The sequence below is a fragment of the Pristiophorus japonicus genome, chromosome 2 (assembly GCF_044704955.1).
Source record: "Pristiophorus japonicus isolate sPriJap1 chromosome 2, sPriJap1.hap1, whole genome shotgun sequence".
NCBI lineage: Eukaryota > Metazoa > Chordata > Chondrichthyes > Pristiophoridae > Pristiophorus > Pristiophorus japonicus.
In genome coordinates this window covers 269,583,644-269,600,524 of record NC_091978.1, presented here as the reverse complement: position 1 = coordinate 269,600,524, position 16,881 = coordinate 269,583,644, and the positions used below count along the sequence as shown (strand labels likewise).

Genomic DNA, 16,881 nt, shown 5'->3' with positions numbered 1-16,881 from the left:
TAACCTGCAGGGCTACGGACCTAGAGCCGGAAAGTGGGATTAGCTGGATAGCCTCTTGTTGGCTGGCACGGACATGATGGGCCGAAAGGGCCTCCTTCTGTGCTGTAAATTTATATGATTCTATGATGATCAACTGGATATAGCAACTTTGTATAGCATCCATTATGTTAACACATACTAGTAATGCTAATTTCTTGGGAGGCAAAAAAACTGGCCAACTTCAAGAGAAACTCTGCAAAGTTCCCCCAACTTCATAAGGCAATCAAGTAACGAAATTGGTCAGTATTGGTGTTTGAACTTATATTTGTGTTGCCTATTTATGGGATTCTTAACATGTGATGTCTTCCTGTCAAAATGCACAGTAACTTTAATTGTTCATATGAAGTTGTCTTATGTTATGTGTTACTATTCTTTAACAGGTGTTACTTCCAGCCGCAGGACTACTGCAGTTACAGGATGTGAGAAAGACGTGTTGTGATTTCCTGGAGTCCCAGCTTCATCCTACCAATTGTTTAGGGATTCGAGCTTTTGCTGATATGCATGCCTGCACTGAACTCTTGAACCAAGCCAACACGTATGCAGGCAAGTGCTGTCCAAAAGAGCTCTGTGCCCTTTAAGCCCTGGATATGGTCAATAATTAACCATGTAATGTGCGTCTTTTAGATAATTTGTGGAATTTTTTTTTTCTTTATGTATAGTCTACATATCAGATGATGGCAGAGATTGTATTCATGCAGAGGACCAAAACGTATGTTATCAACTTACTGTGGTAACTACTGGAACAATAAATTCTCCACTCCTCCCCTTTTCATTTCCTCAGTTGTTTTGGGGAATAGTTCCGTAAGTGACAGCAATCCTCCATTACCATAGCCAAGATTGAACAGGTTGGGGCTTTTTTTCTTTAGAAAAGAGACTTAGAAGTGACCTGATAGAAATCTTTAAAATTATGAATTAGATGGATAGGAGAGATGTGTAAAGAATGTTCCCATTTGTGGGAGAATCCAAATCTAAGGGTCATAATAAATACAAGATAGTTACTAACAAATCCAACAGGGAAATAAGGAGAAATGTAGAGAGCGGTTAGAATGTGGAACTTTGGTTGAGGCAAATAATTTAGATACTTTCAAAAGGAAACCTAAATGAATACATGAGAGAAAAGGAAATAGAAAGATATGCTGAAAGGCTGAGATGAGGTAGGGGGAATAGGAGGAGACTCGTGGGAAGTATAAATACCAGCACAGACTAGTTGGGCCATGTGGCCTGTGTTTATGCTGTATATTCTATGTAATTCTGCACGTGATCCTGATCAGTGTGCACAGACTTTTGATCGTGGACCGCATGGATAGAGGATTGGTTAATGAACAGAAAACTGAGAGTCGGGATAAGTGGTTCATTCTCAGTTTGGTAATCAGTAACCAGTGGGGTGCTGCAAGGATCAGTGCTGGGACCCCAACTATTTACAATCTATATTAATGAAGGGACCGAGTGTAACGTAGCCAAGTTTGCTGACGATACAAAGATGGGAGGAAAAGCAATGTGTGAGGAGGACACACAAAATCTGCAAAAGGACATAGACAGGCTAAGTGAGTGGGCATGCACTTTGGCAGAAAAAAAATCAAAGAGCAAGCTATTATTCAAATGGAGAAAGATTGAAAAGTGCTGCAGTACAGCGGGACCTGGGGGTAGTTGTGCATGAAACACAAAAGATTAGTATGCAGGTAGAGCAAGTGATCAGGAAGGCCAATGGAATCTTGGCCTTTATTGCAAAGGGGATCGATTTATAAAAGCAGGGATGTCTTGCTACAGTTGTACAGGGTATTGGTGAGCCCACACCTGGAATAGTGCGTGCAGTTTTGGTTTCCATATTTACGAAAGGATATACTTTCTTTGGAGGCAGTTCACATGGTTGATCCTGGAGATGAGGGGGTTGACTTATGAGGAAAGGTTGAGTAGGTTGGGCCTCTACTCATTGGAATTCAGAAGAATGAGAGGCGATCTTATCGAAACGTAAAAGATTATGAGGAGGCTTGACAAGGTGGATGCAGAGAGGATGTTTCCACTGATGGGGGAGACTAGAACTAGAGGGCATAATCTCAGAATAAGGGGCTGCTCATTTAAAACTGAGATGAGGAGAAATTTCTTAGGGTTGTGAATCTGTGGAGTTTGCTGCCTCAGAGCTGTGGAAGCTGGGACATTGAATAAATTTTAGACAGAAATAGACTATTTTGTTAAACGATAAGGGAATGAAGGGTTATGGAGAACAGGCAGGGAAGTGGACCTGAGTCCATGATCGGATCAGCCATGGTAGTATTAAATGGCGGAGCAGGCTTGTGGGGCCATATGGCCTACTCCTGTTCCTATTTCTTATGTTCTTATGTAACCACACCCAATCCTATTCTCATCTGGTGTTCACACAAACTTTATAGCACGGCTAGTGATCAGGAATGGGGAGCGCGTGCTGAGTCCATTTGGAACAACCCACTGTTGCCCCAGAGCTAACAGAGGAATTGAAGCTGGGGCCCTCTGGCTTATATGGCTCATACCACGTTGAATAGTGCAGTTACCAACTAATCCATCAGGGGAGCTCTTTTTTACAATTTACTCTATTGTCAGCTGCTTCAAAGCTGACTAAATATTACGTTAATTACTATCCAGTTTATATCTTTCCCCATTAAAATATTGGAGTTGCATTTATATATACGAAAGCTGAAGTTATTTTAGGTTTGCAAATATTGTGCAAGGCTTATTTATTTCTAATCGAATTGTCTATGTAAAATTTGAGATGGATATTACAAAGGAAAAATTAATCTGGTTGCATTTTGCCAAATCATTTAGCAATATTTTACAGAGAATTTCTGCCCTAGACTTGGTGCCTTTAGCATGGTTGTGGGCAATGATTAATAACGTGTATATTTGTTTACTGGGTTACAGCTTGAAAGCTGCTATGAGTACTTCAACTCATTTAGTTCAAAGTTAATGACTCAAATCGATATAATTTCCTACAAGCACAATTGTTTTGTTGTGTGTTAACTTAAGTACTTGAAATAGTTCTTGTAATTCATTTTATTAATTTATAAATGTTTGCAAACTTGCTTTGGCATGTAAAATAAGATTCATGTCAATAAAACTGTTTATTCATGAGCTCAAGCTCAGAAATCATTTAATACTGACTTGTTTTTGCTCGTGCCAGTTTAAGTGCTAAGTTATCTCAAATAATGGCAATAAGGTGCAATGAACATTCAGAAATTCTTAAACCCAAGTCGAATGTTAAAATGTTTATTTTACAATATATGGACATTTCATTCATAAACCCTAACATGTTGCACAGTAACTTGCATTTGCAATTTCTTTAAACCAAAAAATCTGCCAACATCTGATGTCCTCACAGATTTTCTAGCAAGGGTCATTGGATTGCGATCAGGAGCAGGGGAGATCCTGGCGAGTTCAGTATAAGAACTTAAGAAATAGGAGCAGAATAAGGCCCCTCGAGTCTGCTCTGCCATTCAATAAGATCATGGCTGATCTGATCATGGACTCAGCTCCACTTCCCTGCCTGCTCCTCATAACCCCTTATCCCCTTATCGTTTAAGAAACTGTCTATTTCTGTCTTAAATTTATTTAATGTCCCAGCTTCCACAGCTCTCTGAGGCGGTGAATTCCACAGATTCACAACCCTCAGAAGAAATTTCTCCTCATCTCAGTTCTAAATGGGCGGCCTCTTATTCTAAGATTATGCCCTCTAGTTCTAGTCTCTCCCGCCAGTGAAAACATCCTCTCTGCATCCACCTTGTCAAGCCCCCTCATAATCTTATACGTTTCGATAAGATCACCTCTCATTCTTCTGAACTCCAATGAGTAGAGGCCCAACCTACTCAACCTTTCCTCATGTCAACCCCCTCATCCCCAGCATCAACCTAGTGAACCTTCTCTGATCTGCCCCCACAGCAAGTATATCCTTTCGTAAACCAAAACTGCACGCAGTATTCCAGGTGTGGCCTCACCAATACCCTGTACAGCTGTAACAAGACTTCCCTGCTTTTATACTCCATCCCCTTTGCAATAAAGGCCAAGGTTCCATTGGCCTTCCTGATCATTTGCTCTACCTGCATACTATCCCCCTGTGTTTCATGCACAAGTACCCCCAGGTCCTGCTGTACTGCAGCACTTTGCAATCTTTCTCCATTTAAATAATAACTTGCTCTTTGATTTTTTTTTCTGCCCAAGTGCATGACCTCACACTTTCTAACATTATACTCCATCTGCCAAATTCTTGCCCACTCACTTAGCCTGTCTATGTCCTCACACATTGTCCTTCCTCCCATCTTTGTATCGTCAGCAAACTTGGCTACATTACACTCCGTTCCCTCTTCCACGTTCATATAGATTGTAAATAGTTGGGGTCCCAGCACTGATCCCTGTGGCACCCCACTAGTTACTGGTTGCCAACCAGAGAATGAACCATTTATCCTGGCTCTCTGTTTTCTGTTAGTTAGCCAATCCTCTATCCATGCTAATATATTACCCCAACCCCTGAACTTTTATCTTGTGCAGTAACCTTTTTGTGTGGCATCTTGTCAAATGCCTTCTGGAAGTCCAAATACACCACATTCACTGGTTCCTCTTTATCCACCCTGTTCGTTACATCCTCAAAAAACTCCAGCAAATTTGTCAAACGTGACTTCCCCTTCATAAATCCATACTGACTTTGCCTGACCAAATTTTGCTTTTCCAAATGTCCTGTTACTGCTTCTTTAATAATGGACTCCAACATTTTCCCAACCACAGATGTTAGGCTAACTGGTCTATAGGGCCCAAGTTTCCGCCCACTGTAAAAACGGCATACCTCCATAAGGTGCGCCGTCTTTCTGGAATAAAAGGGGCGCCGAAAACTTACCTTGTGATTCTGCGAGCTCCTCAGGACGACTTTGCGGTCAGCATGGCGCAGCACAAGGGGTCGGGAACGGAGCTAGGTCCCGGCACTGAAAACAGTGTCGGGACCTCTGCACATGCGCGCTAGAGTGTGCGCGCATGTGCAGTGGCTCCTTGCCTCCGAGGCTGCGTGGGAGGGGACTGAAGCACGCTGGCCCTAGCCCTGGCCAAATGGGCTCCCCGGGCGAAGATTGGAACTCGGGACTCCCTCCTGTTCAGCTCCCCCGCCCGGCATCTCGCTGGGGGCGGGCCCCGACCGAAGTCCTCCGCGGCAGCCCAGCTTCCACGATGTCGGTGGGGTCCGATCAGCCCTCCCCTCTCCTCTCTTTTCTCTTACCCCCCCCCCCCCTTCTCCCTTCTCCCTTCTCCCTTCTCCCCCTTCCCTCTCCTCCCTCCCTCTTTTTCCCCCCCACCCCTCGCTATCAGAGAAAGAGACACCGGGGGGGGGGGGCGTCCAAACACGTTGTTGGAGGGCTCTCGGTGCTGCAGTAGGTGAGTAGAAATTAAATTTTTTATTTATTGATTTTTAAAATTTTAAAAAAATTATTTTTTGATTTATTTATCATTTATTATTGATGATGGCTCTTTATTTGTAAAAGTGAAGTGTTTAATGTTTGTAAACCCCCCTTCTCTCCTCCCCCCCACCCCCCAATCTCTCGTTCCCTACGCCTGTTTTATAAGTGTAGGCAAGGTTTTTCTGAGCGTACAAAAATCTACACTTACTCCATTCTAAGTTAGTTTGGAGTAAGTTTTCGCTGCCTAAACTTTCAAAACAGGCGTAAGTGGCTGGACATGCCCCCCTTTTTTAAAAAAAAAAAAAATCTCTTCTAAAATGAAACTATTCTAACTCACTAGAACTGGAGCAAACTAAATGCCGAGAATTGCAATTTCTAAGATGCACCCTTCTAAACTAGTTGCTCCAAAAAAATAGGAGCAACTCAGGCTGAAATTTGAGCCCATAGTTTCCTGCTTTTTGTCTGCCTCCTTTTTTGAATAGGGGCGTTGCATTTGCAGTTTTCCAATCTGCTGGAACCTTCCCAGAATCCAGGGAATTTTGGTAAATTACAACCAATGCATCCACAATCCTTGCCGCTACTTCTCAAGACCTTGGGATGCAAGCCATCAGGTCCAGGGGATTTATCTGCCGTTAGTCCCATTATCTTACTCACCACCGCCTCCTTAGTGATTGTGATTGTGTTAAGTTCCTCCCCCCCTTGCTACATCCCCTTGATTATCCACTGTTGGAATATTGTTAGTGTCCTCTACTGTAAAGACTGATACAAAATACTTGTTCAGAGTTTCTGCCATCTCCATGTGCCCCATTACTAATTCCCTGGTCTCGTCCTCTATAAAGGACCAACATTTACTTTAGCCACTCTTTTTCTTTTTATATACCTATAGAAACTCTTACTATCTGTTTTTATATTTTGTGCTAGTTTACTTTCATAGTCTATCTTTCCTGAATCATTTTTTTAGTCATTCTTTGCTGTGTGGGAGGTGGAGAAAATAAGGAAAATTAGAAAAAAAACATTTGAGTGTAATTGTGATTATTTTCATGACTGATTTTAATTCGATTTACAAGTATTGTGCAGAGTATAGCTTTAAAAGATTATAGTTTTTTAAATTATACTCAATTTGATGGTGTGGAAACCAGGTAGAAATGCAATTTTAGTGCTGCAATATTTGATTCACGTGTGTCACTGCAGAATAGGTGGTAAAGTCAGATAGGTGTCTTACAGTTTATGAAAATTGCGTTTGATGAAGGTGCTGATTCTTCAGGAGAAACATCGTGTAGGCAGGATTCTATATCTATGCTTTTTCCTTCTCTCAGTCACCTTAGTAACCAGAAAATATTGCAGAAAAAGCTTATCTAATGCTTTTCTTCTTTCTTGCAGCTTTCCACTTGTCAGCTAGATGCAGATTACTTTCTAACAAATTAATAGTCCTCGGGTGATTTTGAGTGGGTTGGTTTATTTACTATGCAACCAGCTCACAATTATAGTTTTTACATTTTCTTCACATTTTTGGTGCCTGCTGGTTGTCTTGCTTGCAAATGGTGTTTTAGACCCACTCTATTGTCTGTTTAATCTTATTACTGCACATGGTGTTTTCAGTAATCTGCCCTGAAACCGACCTATTCAGTTTATTCACGTAAAAGGTCTAATGGGAAGAGCCAAATGTTTGTAATGCATAAATCCTTTTCCTTCTACATCTGTTTTAATTAGACAGACATATCTTTACTAAATTCATACTGCAATTTCCCGTGTGCCCTTTTATATAAAAGTAAATACTTGATTACAATTCATTGTGATTGCAGAATCATTCAATATTCAGACAATGAGCTGCATGCAAATTACTTTTGTGGTGCTTTGTGTTTTTTTACATGCAAACAAGCAATTTAGCCATTATAATTGTGACATTGTTCTTTATACACTATCTATTTTCGAGCTAGTAAACCTTCAAAAAAGGCTTCAATGTTTAAATTGTTATTACAAAATGAAAATAAGTCCTGTCCAAATGATTTGTTGTGCCACACTACTTAAAAAAGAATGTTTTTAAAAATGTTATTACATACCTTTTTAAAATAGATAAGTGGGTGCAGCAAACATTTAGTATTCTGAGTGGATTAAAATAAATTATGGTTTATTGAAGAGTTAAAGAAACATAACCCATTTCTAAATTAATTCGCAGTAGGATAACCCAATATTTAGTATTTTAAATATTGAGCTGTTTATGGGATATGAATGCCTTTAGCCAACGACTGCTGGCTGGTGTAAGGGACTTGGTGATCCACAGTACTAAACTATCCCTAAAGGAACTAAAATTGACAATTTCACGAAGACTTCAAGTAACTGGTATGTTAATTGGGAAAATATATTAAACTGATGCAGTAGAGGTTGCTCTTCTGTAGCTGGGACACTTTGTTAGGATAGAGTAGAGGGAGTTTTACTCTACTTATAATCATTCGGTATATGACTTGGTAGGCGTTGAATGCAAATTTGTTCATTCTCCAGTAGAAATACTCATCTTGAGCATCAATATCATGATTGCGGGGAGGGGGTGGCAGTGGCTGCGGGTGAGAATTTCATCTTTGATTCTTCATGCAGTTAGCTGAAAGTTGCAAAATTACAGACTTTTATGGTCCTAGTGGCTTTTTGGTATGGTTAGGGTCAGCCTGTTGTAAATAGATTTTTAAAACAAATGATTTAATTTCTTTAAAGAATGTAAGCCAATACATATGCAGTGCAATAAACAAATTTCATGGAGTCACTTACATCATTTTTTACTCTTGTTGTTCTGGGCTACATTATTTTAATGGGGTCCCTCATCTTTACGTGGTCCATCTCAGACTCTTCCCTTCCCTTCCTCGACTTCTCTGTCTCCATTTCTGGGGATAGGCTATCTACAAACATCTACTATAAGCCCACTGACTTCCACAGCTATCTGGACTGCACTTCCTCCCACCCTGTTTCGTGTAAGGACTCTTCCATTCTCCCAGTTTTTCCATCTCCGCCGCATCAGTTCTAATGATGGCACCTTCCACACTAGTGCTTCCGATTATGTCTTTTTTCCTCAACAGAGTATTCCCTTCTACAGTGTATGTTCCATTTCCCGCACTTCTGATCTCACCCCATTCCCTCCCTCCCAGAATCACGATAGGATTCTCCTTGTCCTCACCTTTCACCCCACCTACCTCCACATTCAAAGGATCATCCTCTGCCATTTTCGCCACCACAAGCATGGTCCCACCACCAAACGCATCTTCCCCTCCCCTCCCCTTTCAACATTCCAAAGGGACCGCCCCCTTCGCGACACCCTGGTCCACTCCAGAATCACCCCCAACAGCCCCTCCCCTCCCCATGGCACCTTCCTGTGCAAGCGCAGGAGATGCAACATCTGCCTTTTTACCTCCTCCCTTCCCACTATCCAAGACCCCAAACACTCCTTCCAGGTGAAAGTGATTTATTTGTTGTACTTGCCATTTAGTATACTGTATTCGCTGCTCACGATGCGGTCTCCTCTAATTTGGAGAGACCAAACACCGATTGGGTGACCATTTTGCGGAACACCTCCGTTAAGTCCGTAAGCGTGACCCCGAGCTTCTGGTCGCCTGTCACTTTAATTCTCCGCTCCACTCCCACTCCGATCTCTCCGACCTCGGCCTCCTGCACTGTTCCAGTGAAGCTTGAGGAACAGCACCTCATCTTTCGCTTAGGCACTTTACAGCCTTCTGCACTCCACTTCAAGTTCAACAATTTCAGCCCATAACTTCTGCCCTTATTTTTTCAGGTGGCAATTTATGATTCTGCCATCCCCATTTGCAAAATTTAATCACTCCTGCCTTCCACCCTATCACAGACTGTCCTTTGTTCTTTCCCCCGCTCCCTTTCCCTGCCTCTGCACCTGCTTAAAATCTGTTGCATCTCTAACTTTTCCAGTTCTGACAAAGTGTCTCAGACCGGAAACGTTAACTATTTCTCTCTCCACGGATGCTGCCTGGTCTGCTGAGTGTTTCCAACATTTTCTGTTTTTGTTCCAAATCGATGAGAGAGCACAAATAACATTTTCTTATGAGTATTTCCATCAGTGGCTAATTTGGGCATAATATAGATTGGTGAAGTTAAGACTGATCATAAGCCTTTGGTTACTTTTAAAGAAATCTCTCTGATTGTCTACCAAGAATACAAAAATTGCAGAAATGCTATCTACATGTGCTGTGATAACGTACACAGCTGATACATTGTTGAGAACCCCCACGTTGTTAGAGTTCTAGTGTTGATAAAGTAATAGCATATATGCACAGTTTGATAGTATCAGTATCAGGATCAGTATCGAAATGGAGATTGCATCGCAGAAGATACTGAGGAATGCAAATTCTGCAAGATGCCATGTAAAATACATGGCCAGAGCAAATGGAGTCCTGCTTCAAGGAAATTGTGGATTGCTGGAACTAGAGATGGACTATCCGTGATCAAGCAGAATTGTAATTCCTTGCTGTGCGACATTTTGGTATTGAGAAATGCAAGCGAAGAGCCCATGGGATTATGTATTGGCTAAGATTGAACCAGGATATAAGAGCTTGAGTGAAAGATTGTGCTTCCAAGTGTTACTTAATTGAATAAGCAACAAACAAAGCCATTCCCTCCCCATCTGTTTATCACAAGGCTATGGCAGAAATTGCTTCACATCTCTGAATACAAAATTAGTACTTAATACTAGCTTGCCAGCGTTCTAATTATCCTGAAGTATGCCATTTGACATGCTAGCAGTGAATTGGTTATTCAAGTAGCGAAATCAATATGTTGCAGAAATAGTATACCAGAGGAGGTCTTCATTGATGACTGACCTTGTTATGATAGTATTGAGTTGTGGAAGAGTGCAACTTTAAGCACAGTGCTTTTAGCTCATGATACCCAAATCAAATGATCTTTTATATGTAAAAAAAAAATAGTGTCTGTGGTCAAGATCCAAACAAGGCTTTGTTAGTTACACACTGTTGGAGAATGGGTTCTCCCCAGCACAACTTTTGATGGATGGTTGCATCTGTTATGACTTGCCTTTTAAAGACAACTTCAAAAGTGGTTCAGCATAACAACATTCAGAAGAAGGAGAAGAAATGCTATTATGACCAGCGTGCCAAACCTCTACCCATGGTAACAGTGTTCATCTTGGATAGAAACAAAACTAGAACTGGCAGGGGAAAGGAACTCTGTCATGCCGAGTTGCACACAATCGTGCCTTATAAAGTAGAGGTTCAAAGCTACCTTATGTAACTAAGAGATTCAGGGCTTCATGCATTATTTTTGCTTGGAAAATATCACAACACAAACTGTGTTACCAGCATGATGCTGTACCTCATCTATGTAAACCAAATCCATGAAGAAAATATAATTTATGTATTTCTCTTAGGATTTTTTAACTTTGGTTTTGAAGTAAAGATACAACATTCAATTGTTTTTAAACAATACCTTTCGACGTATTGTTTTCACACCATTGGCATTATGTTTTCATAATCACATAACCATAATAATCTGGGCATCTCTTCACAGTGAGTACAGTAGCAGTACACACTTATGTTTTGCTTCTTCCACTTGATCTTCCAGGACAAGTGTTTGTTCCTGTAGTGGTAATCCCAGTTTTAATGAGCCCTTACTGTTTTTAAAACTAAAACAACTTGTGCAATAATTTCTTTTCTTTTCTCTTTGTTTTTCTTTGAACAGAACAGCATTTCTCAGAGGTTGTGCTCGGAGAGGAATTCCTCAACCTTGGTATAGATCAAGTATGCAGTCTGATAGCCAGTGACATGCTCACAATCTCATCGGAAGAAAAGGTAAAACAACAATAATTAATATTGGAAGACTTTCAATGAATTGACATTGATTTAAACTTGAGAATTGGAGGTATTCGGCCAAGGCCAGATCCTTGCTTACAAGGATGGTTGAATGGTGGGAATGCATTTGTGCATCACCTACCAACCAGATGTGTGGAATGACAGAGACTTGGAACCAGTTTTTTGCCCGCTGGAAAAGAATGGCACTGACACTGAAAAATGGGGCCAATCTTTCCTTCCATTCCACATTTTTATTAAAGTTTTTAGTGTATTGATTGAATGTGACTGAAATAGTTTAGGTTGATCCTTTTTTATGTTATGTCTTTTTTTTGAAAAGCCCTAAACTAAAGGGTGGACCAATTATGAAAACAAACATTTGATGCATTAAATTTTCATCCAAAAACAAGGCTCTGTGTTCTGTATCTTCCCCAGTAATAATGATCTTGTGCAACAGGCTAAACCGCTCATTCAGATCCATCTTTTTCCTACACAATGAATACAAACGTCACCTATCATTGGAACAAACCTGAATAATCAAGTCACACATGTATACAGCTCGACTGTCTGGCTGTCTGTGACTATTAGATCAATAGATTTTAGGAATTCTCTTATTGGCAAGCACACCTCCTTCCTCTTTTTATTTTTATATGATGATCTGTCAGAAAAGCAGCTTACATCCACATCAGTGGACATCTCTGCAGATGCCGTCTGTTGTTTCTTTAACTAGCTAATAGCGAAGCTTCAGTGGTATGGGAATGGAGCTTCAACAGCTGGATGCTGTTGTAGAATAAAAACACGGGGCAATGTTGTTGTGGAAACTAAAGATTATAGAGCAAAGTTAGAAGAAAAGCTGCTAGTCTGGATGCTGAAAGTAACAGGAGTGTGAAGAGTAGTTTACACTCAAGATTTAGCTGCAATCTGCACAGTGCATCACAGAGGTGAACCATGTATGTTTCAATGGGCACTTAAATTTAAGTTATAGATATAGACTGTGTATATATCTGTACAACAGTGAACCAAGTGCTACCTTCGAGCTGTCAACAGAAAGAGGCTATTTTCTTGGCCTTCATGCCTCCTCCTTCTCTTCCAGCCCGACTGCTGCCTCCCAGAAGATTCTGTCGGGTCTCCAGGGTTCTCTTGCACCCGTTTGTCCTCTCTTAACTGTTTCCTCATAAATAGCTGCCATTTTATAACTATTCATTTAATCATGAATATTCATTTAATCATCAGCAGTAAATAATTCAAGTTATCATTTTTTCAATTCATTAATATACATGGCTGATAATTTTAACATTCTTTAGTTAGATGACCATTTTTGTATTTTCCTGTGACATTTTGTAAATTATTTCCCTATTTAATTCATAGTGCCAGCCTATATTCCCACGCACTGCTCCAGGGAACCCATGCAGCTGGCATTTCAGTGCAAAAGCCAGTATTTTGAAGGGGCCGTGTAGGGCCAAAAAGAATTACAAGGATCATAGCTGTCAACATTTATTCTTCTGGATCAAATTTCATTATTTCTATCATCTTAGAATGCTTCTACTTACGGGTATGTTGATTTTGAGATTGCAAGACAATGTGGGAAGTTTGTAGGCGATTTAGCTTGGACAAGATATGATGCAGTGAATGTTAACTCCAGTAGACATCAGCTGTACACGACTGAGTGACTGAGTATTCTTGTACTCACTATGGAGAACATCATGGGAGATCGACGAGCATATAAAAAGTATTATGTGCAACGTGTCTGTTGTATTTGAAAGTGTAACACTTGCATCTGATTGGCTTACATATTACATTCATGCAACAGCAGCAAATAGCAATTGAACAGTTAACAAACCTACCGATAGAACAAGTAGCATATTTTTTTGAAAAAGACTTTCCTGCTTATATCTTCTGTTCTTGGGGAGCAGCCGTAAGTTTATGCACTGCTACCAGTCTTCTAAGCAACTTTTCCCACACATAGTGCCCAAGTTTCCACATGATTTGCGCCTGATTTTTAGGAGCAACTGGTGGAGAACGGACTGTCTTAGAAATCGCAATTCTCCACATTTTTTTTTCTGCAGTTCTAGTCAGATAGAACAGTTCTACTTTGGAACAGAATTTTTTCTTCAAAAGGGGGCGTGTCCGGCCACTGACGCCTGATTTTGAAAGTTTCCACAGTGAAAACGTACTCCAAACTAAAGTAGAAAAAGTAGAATGGAGCAAGTGAAGATTTTTATAGAACTGAAAAAACCTGTTCTACACATTAAAAAATCAGGCGCAGGTTACAAATTGGGCGTCCAGAACGAGGTGGGGGGGGGGGGGTGGGGGGGGTGGGGAAGGGAAGTCATTAAATTCTATAATAAATCCTTATTTATACTAATACAAATATTATACAAATAAATCCAACCTGAATAAACATTTATAAGTAAAGAAAAGATTAAATAAACCATCTTCCTACCTGTGTGAAAGTGCTTCAGGCAGGCCTTTCGGGACCGAAGGCTGAACGGGCCGGCCCGAGACTTCGGGCAGGGCCCGTCTCCAGCACCAGATTTACAGTTGGTGGCTTTGGGTTGGGTCGGGTCAGGGAGGTTCGGTTCGGGTCGGGGGGGGGGGGGGGGAGAGGGGAGGGGAGGGGACAGGCGAAGGAGGGGAAGAGGGGGGGGGGGGAGGGGAGGGGACAGGCGAGGGAGGGGAAGGGGGGGGGGGGGGGGAGGGGAGGGAGGGGAAGAGGGAGAGAGGGGGGGGGGGGCGAGGGAGGGAGAGAGGGGGGGGGGGGCGAGGGAGGGAGAGAGGGGGGGGGGGCGAGGGAGAGAGGGGGGGGGGAGGGAAGGGAGAGAGGGGGGGGGGCGAGGGAGAGAGAGGGGGGGGGGGCGAGGGAGAGAGGGGGGGGGGGGCGAGGGAGGGAGAGAGGGGGGGGGGGCGAGGGAGGGAGAGAGGGGGGGGGGCGAGGGAGGGAGAGAGGGGGGGGGGCGAGGGAGGGAGAGAGGGGGGGGGGCGAGGGAGGGAGAGAGGGGGGGGGGCGAGGGAGGGAGAGAGGGGGGGGGCGAGGGAGGGAGAGAGGGGGAGGGGAGGGAGAGAGGGGGGGGGGGGAGGGAGAGAGGGGGGGGGCGAGGGAGGGAGAGAGGGGGGGGGGCGAGGGAGGGAGAGAGGGGGGGGGGCGAGGGAGGGAGAGAGGGGGGGGCGAGGGAGGGAGGGAGGAGAGAGGGGGGGGGCGAGGGAGGGAGAGAGAGAGAGGGGGGGGGGCGAGGGAGAGAGAGGGGGGGGGGCGAGGGAGAGAGGGGGGGGGGAGAGGGGGGGGAGTCAGGTCGGATCCAGTTCGGGGGGCGGGAGCGCGGGTCGGGTTGGGTCCGGTCGGGTCGAGGCGGGGAGCGGGAACAGGAGCGCAGGTCCAGTCGGGGGGGGCGGGGAGCGGGAACAGGAGCGCGGGACGGTCGGGTCAGTCGCGGGGGGGGGGGGGGGCGCAGGTGTCGGGTCTGGTCCGGGGGCAGGGAGCGGGTGTCGGGTCTGGTCCAGAGGCAGGGTGGGGGGAGCGGGTGTCGGGTCTGGTCGGGAGGCAGGGGGGGGCGGGGAGCTCGGGTCTGGTCGGGGGGGGGGGGGGGGGGGAGCAGGAGCTGGCCGTGGGAGGAGCCTTATTCACGCAGCCCCAGTGAGGCCATTCAGCCAGGGCTAGGGGCTGTTTGCTTCGGGCCCCTCCCACACAGTTCGGGCCCCTCCCACACAGTTCGGCGCCTGGAGCTACTGCACTTGTGTGCCCACTGTAGCGCGCATGTGCAGAGGTCCCGGCACTGTTTTCAGCGCAGGGACCTGGCTCCACCCCCCCACAGCTCGTGCTGGCTGCGCCGAGGGCCAGAGGATCTGCAAGTAGGTGGAGAATACCGAGGATTTTTTTAGGGGCACTTTGTGGCATGTAAAACGGGCGCCCAGCTCGGAGGGGCGCCCGTTTTTTTTCTTGTGGAAACTTGGGCCCATAGTAGCTGTCTCTAATTGATCTCTGGAATTTTGGCGATTTACAACAATTGAATTTTGCTGCCTGAAGGGACAAACCAGACAAGCTACCACCTGCTTGCTAAACACCAAAATCAGCAGGCTATAGATAGATCTAAGTGATCTCATAAAGTTCTCTTGCCCCCACCACATCCAGTTGAGAATGGTGGTAAACAATAAAGCAACTAACAGGAGGAAGAGAGCCCATGAACAACATCCTCCTCAAATATGGTGGACCCCAGCATTTGTATACAAGAGACAAAGCTTGAAGTGTTTGCAAACAGTAAAAGTGGCGAATGGATGATCCTACTTGCTTTTTCCTGAATCTCCACTCTCTTAGATGCCAGTGTGCAGCCAGTTTGGTTCACTCCACATGACTTTGAGAAGCAGCTAACTTCACTGAACATAGCAAAGGCAATGGGCCCTACTACCATCCTGGCTTTTGTGCAGAAGGCCTGTGCACCAGAGGTGGTTGTTCACCCTAGCCAAGCCAATCCAGTATAGCTATGTATCAGATAATATTGAAGATTGCCCAGTTATGTCCTATCCACAAAACACAGCATAAATCTAATCCAACCAATTACCAACCTATCTGCCTCCTCAGTTATTAGTAAGGTGGTAGAAGGAATCATGAATAGTGCCATCAAGCGACACTCACCGGTAAACTGCTCAACGATTCAGTTCAGGATACACCTGAAATTCTCAGTTACAGACCTCACCATAGCTTTAATACAGATATGGACACAAGAGCTGAATGCCAGAGGAGAGGTGGGTGGAGTGACACTCAACATCAAGGCAGCATTCGACCAAGTCTAAGCAAAACTGAGGTCGTTGAATGGTGATGGGTTGCGGGGTTGGGGGTGGTTAAAGGGAAAGCCATCCAGTGGCTGAAGTTATGTCTGATATACAGAAAGATAATTGTGGTTGTTGAAGGTCAATCATTGCAGCCTCAGGACATCACTTGAGGAATTCCTTAAGGAAATGCCCTCTGCCCCCTCATATTCAGCTGCTTCTTCACTGATCTTCCTCCAGTCAGAAGGTCAGGAGTGGGGCTATTCACTGATTTAAGAGTTCAGCTCCATTCACAACTCCAACAATAATGAAGCAGCAAATGCTGGGCTACGCCAGGACCTGGACAACGTCCAGGCTTGGTCCGACAGGTATCTGGAAGCTTATCCAAGTGCCAAGTGTTCTCGAACAAGAAAAGAAACCCTTACTTTTAGGTGCCAGCCATGGCTCAATGACCACAATCTCGCCTGAGTCAGAAGGTTCTACTTCAAAGACTTGAGCACGTAATCTAGGCTGACACTTCAGTGCAGTACTGAATGATTGCTACACTGTCTGAGATGCTGTCTTTCGGTTGAGATGTTAAACCGAGGCCTGGTCTGCCCTCTCCGATGGCTGTAAAAGATCCCATGGCACCATTTCGAAGAAAAGCAGGGGAGATCACTCTGGTATACTTTCCAACACCATTCAATTAGCACTACTGAAACAGATTATCTGGTTATTATCACATTGCTGTTGTGGGACCTTGCTGTGTGCAAATTTGCTGTTGCATTTCCCACATTGACTACATTTCAAAAGTTATCGTTGGCTGTAAAGCACCCCTAATGTAATGGAAGGTGCTATATAAATGCAATGCTTTTTTCTTTCGT

The 16,881-nt window shown here is 43.9% G+C and overlaps 1 protein-coding gene across 3 annotated transcripts in view; it reads left to right on the top strand.

Annotated features, from left to right (window-relative positions):
- klhl2 (kelch-like family member 2) overlaps positions 1-16,881 on the top strand; it is a 183,349-nt gene that overhangs the window by 82,078 nt on the left and 84,390 nt on the right. For all 3 annotated transcript variants that reach the window (XM_070871368.1, XM_070871364.1, XM_070871370.1), the window contains 2 exons: positions 420-582; positions 11,151-11,260. In XM_070871368.1, the coding sequence (XP_070727469.1) occupies positions 420-582; positions 11,151-11,260 (273 nt within the window). The remainder of the gene's footprint in view (positions 1-419; positions 583-11,150; positions 11,261-16,881) is intronic.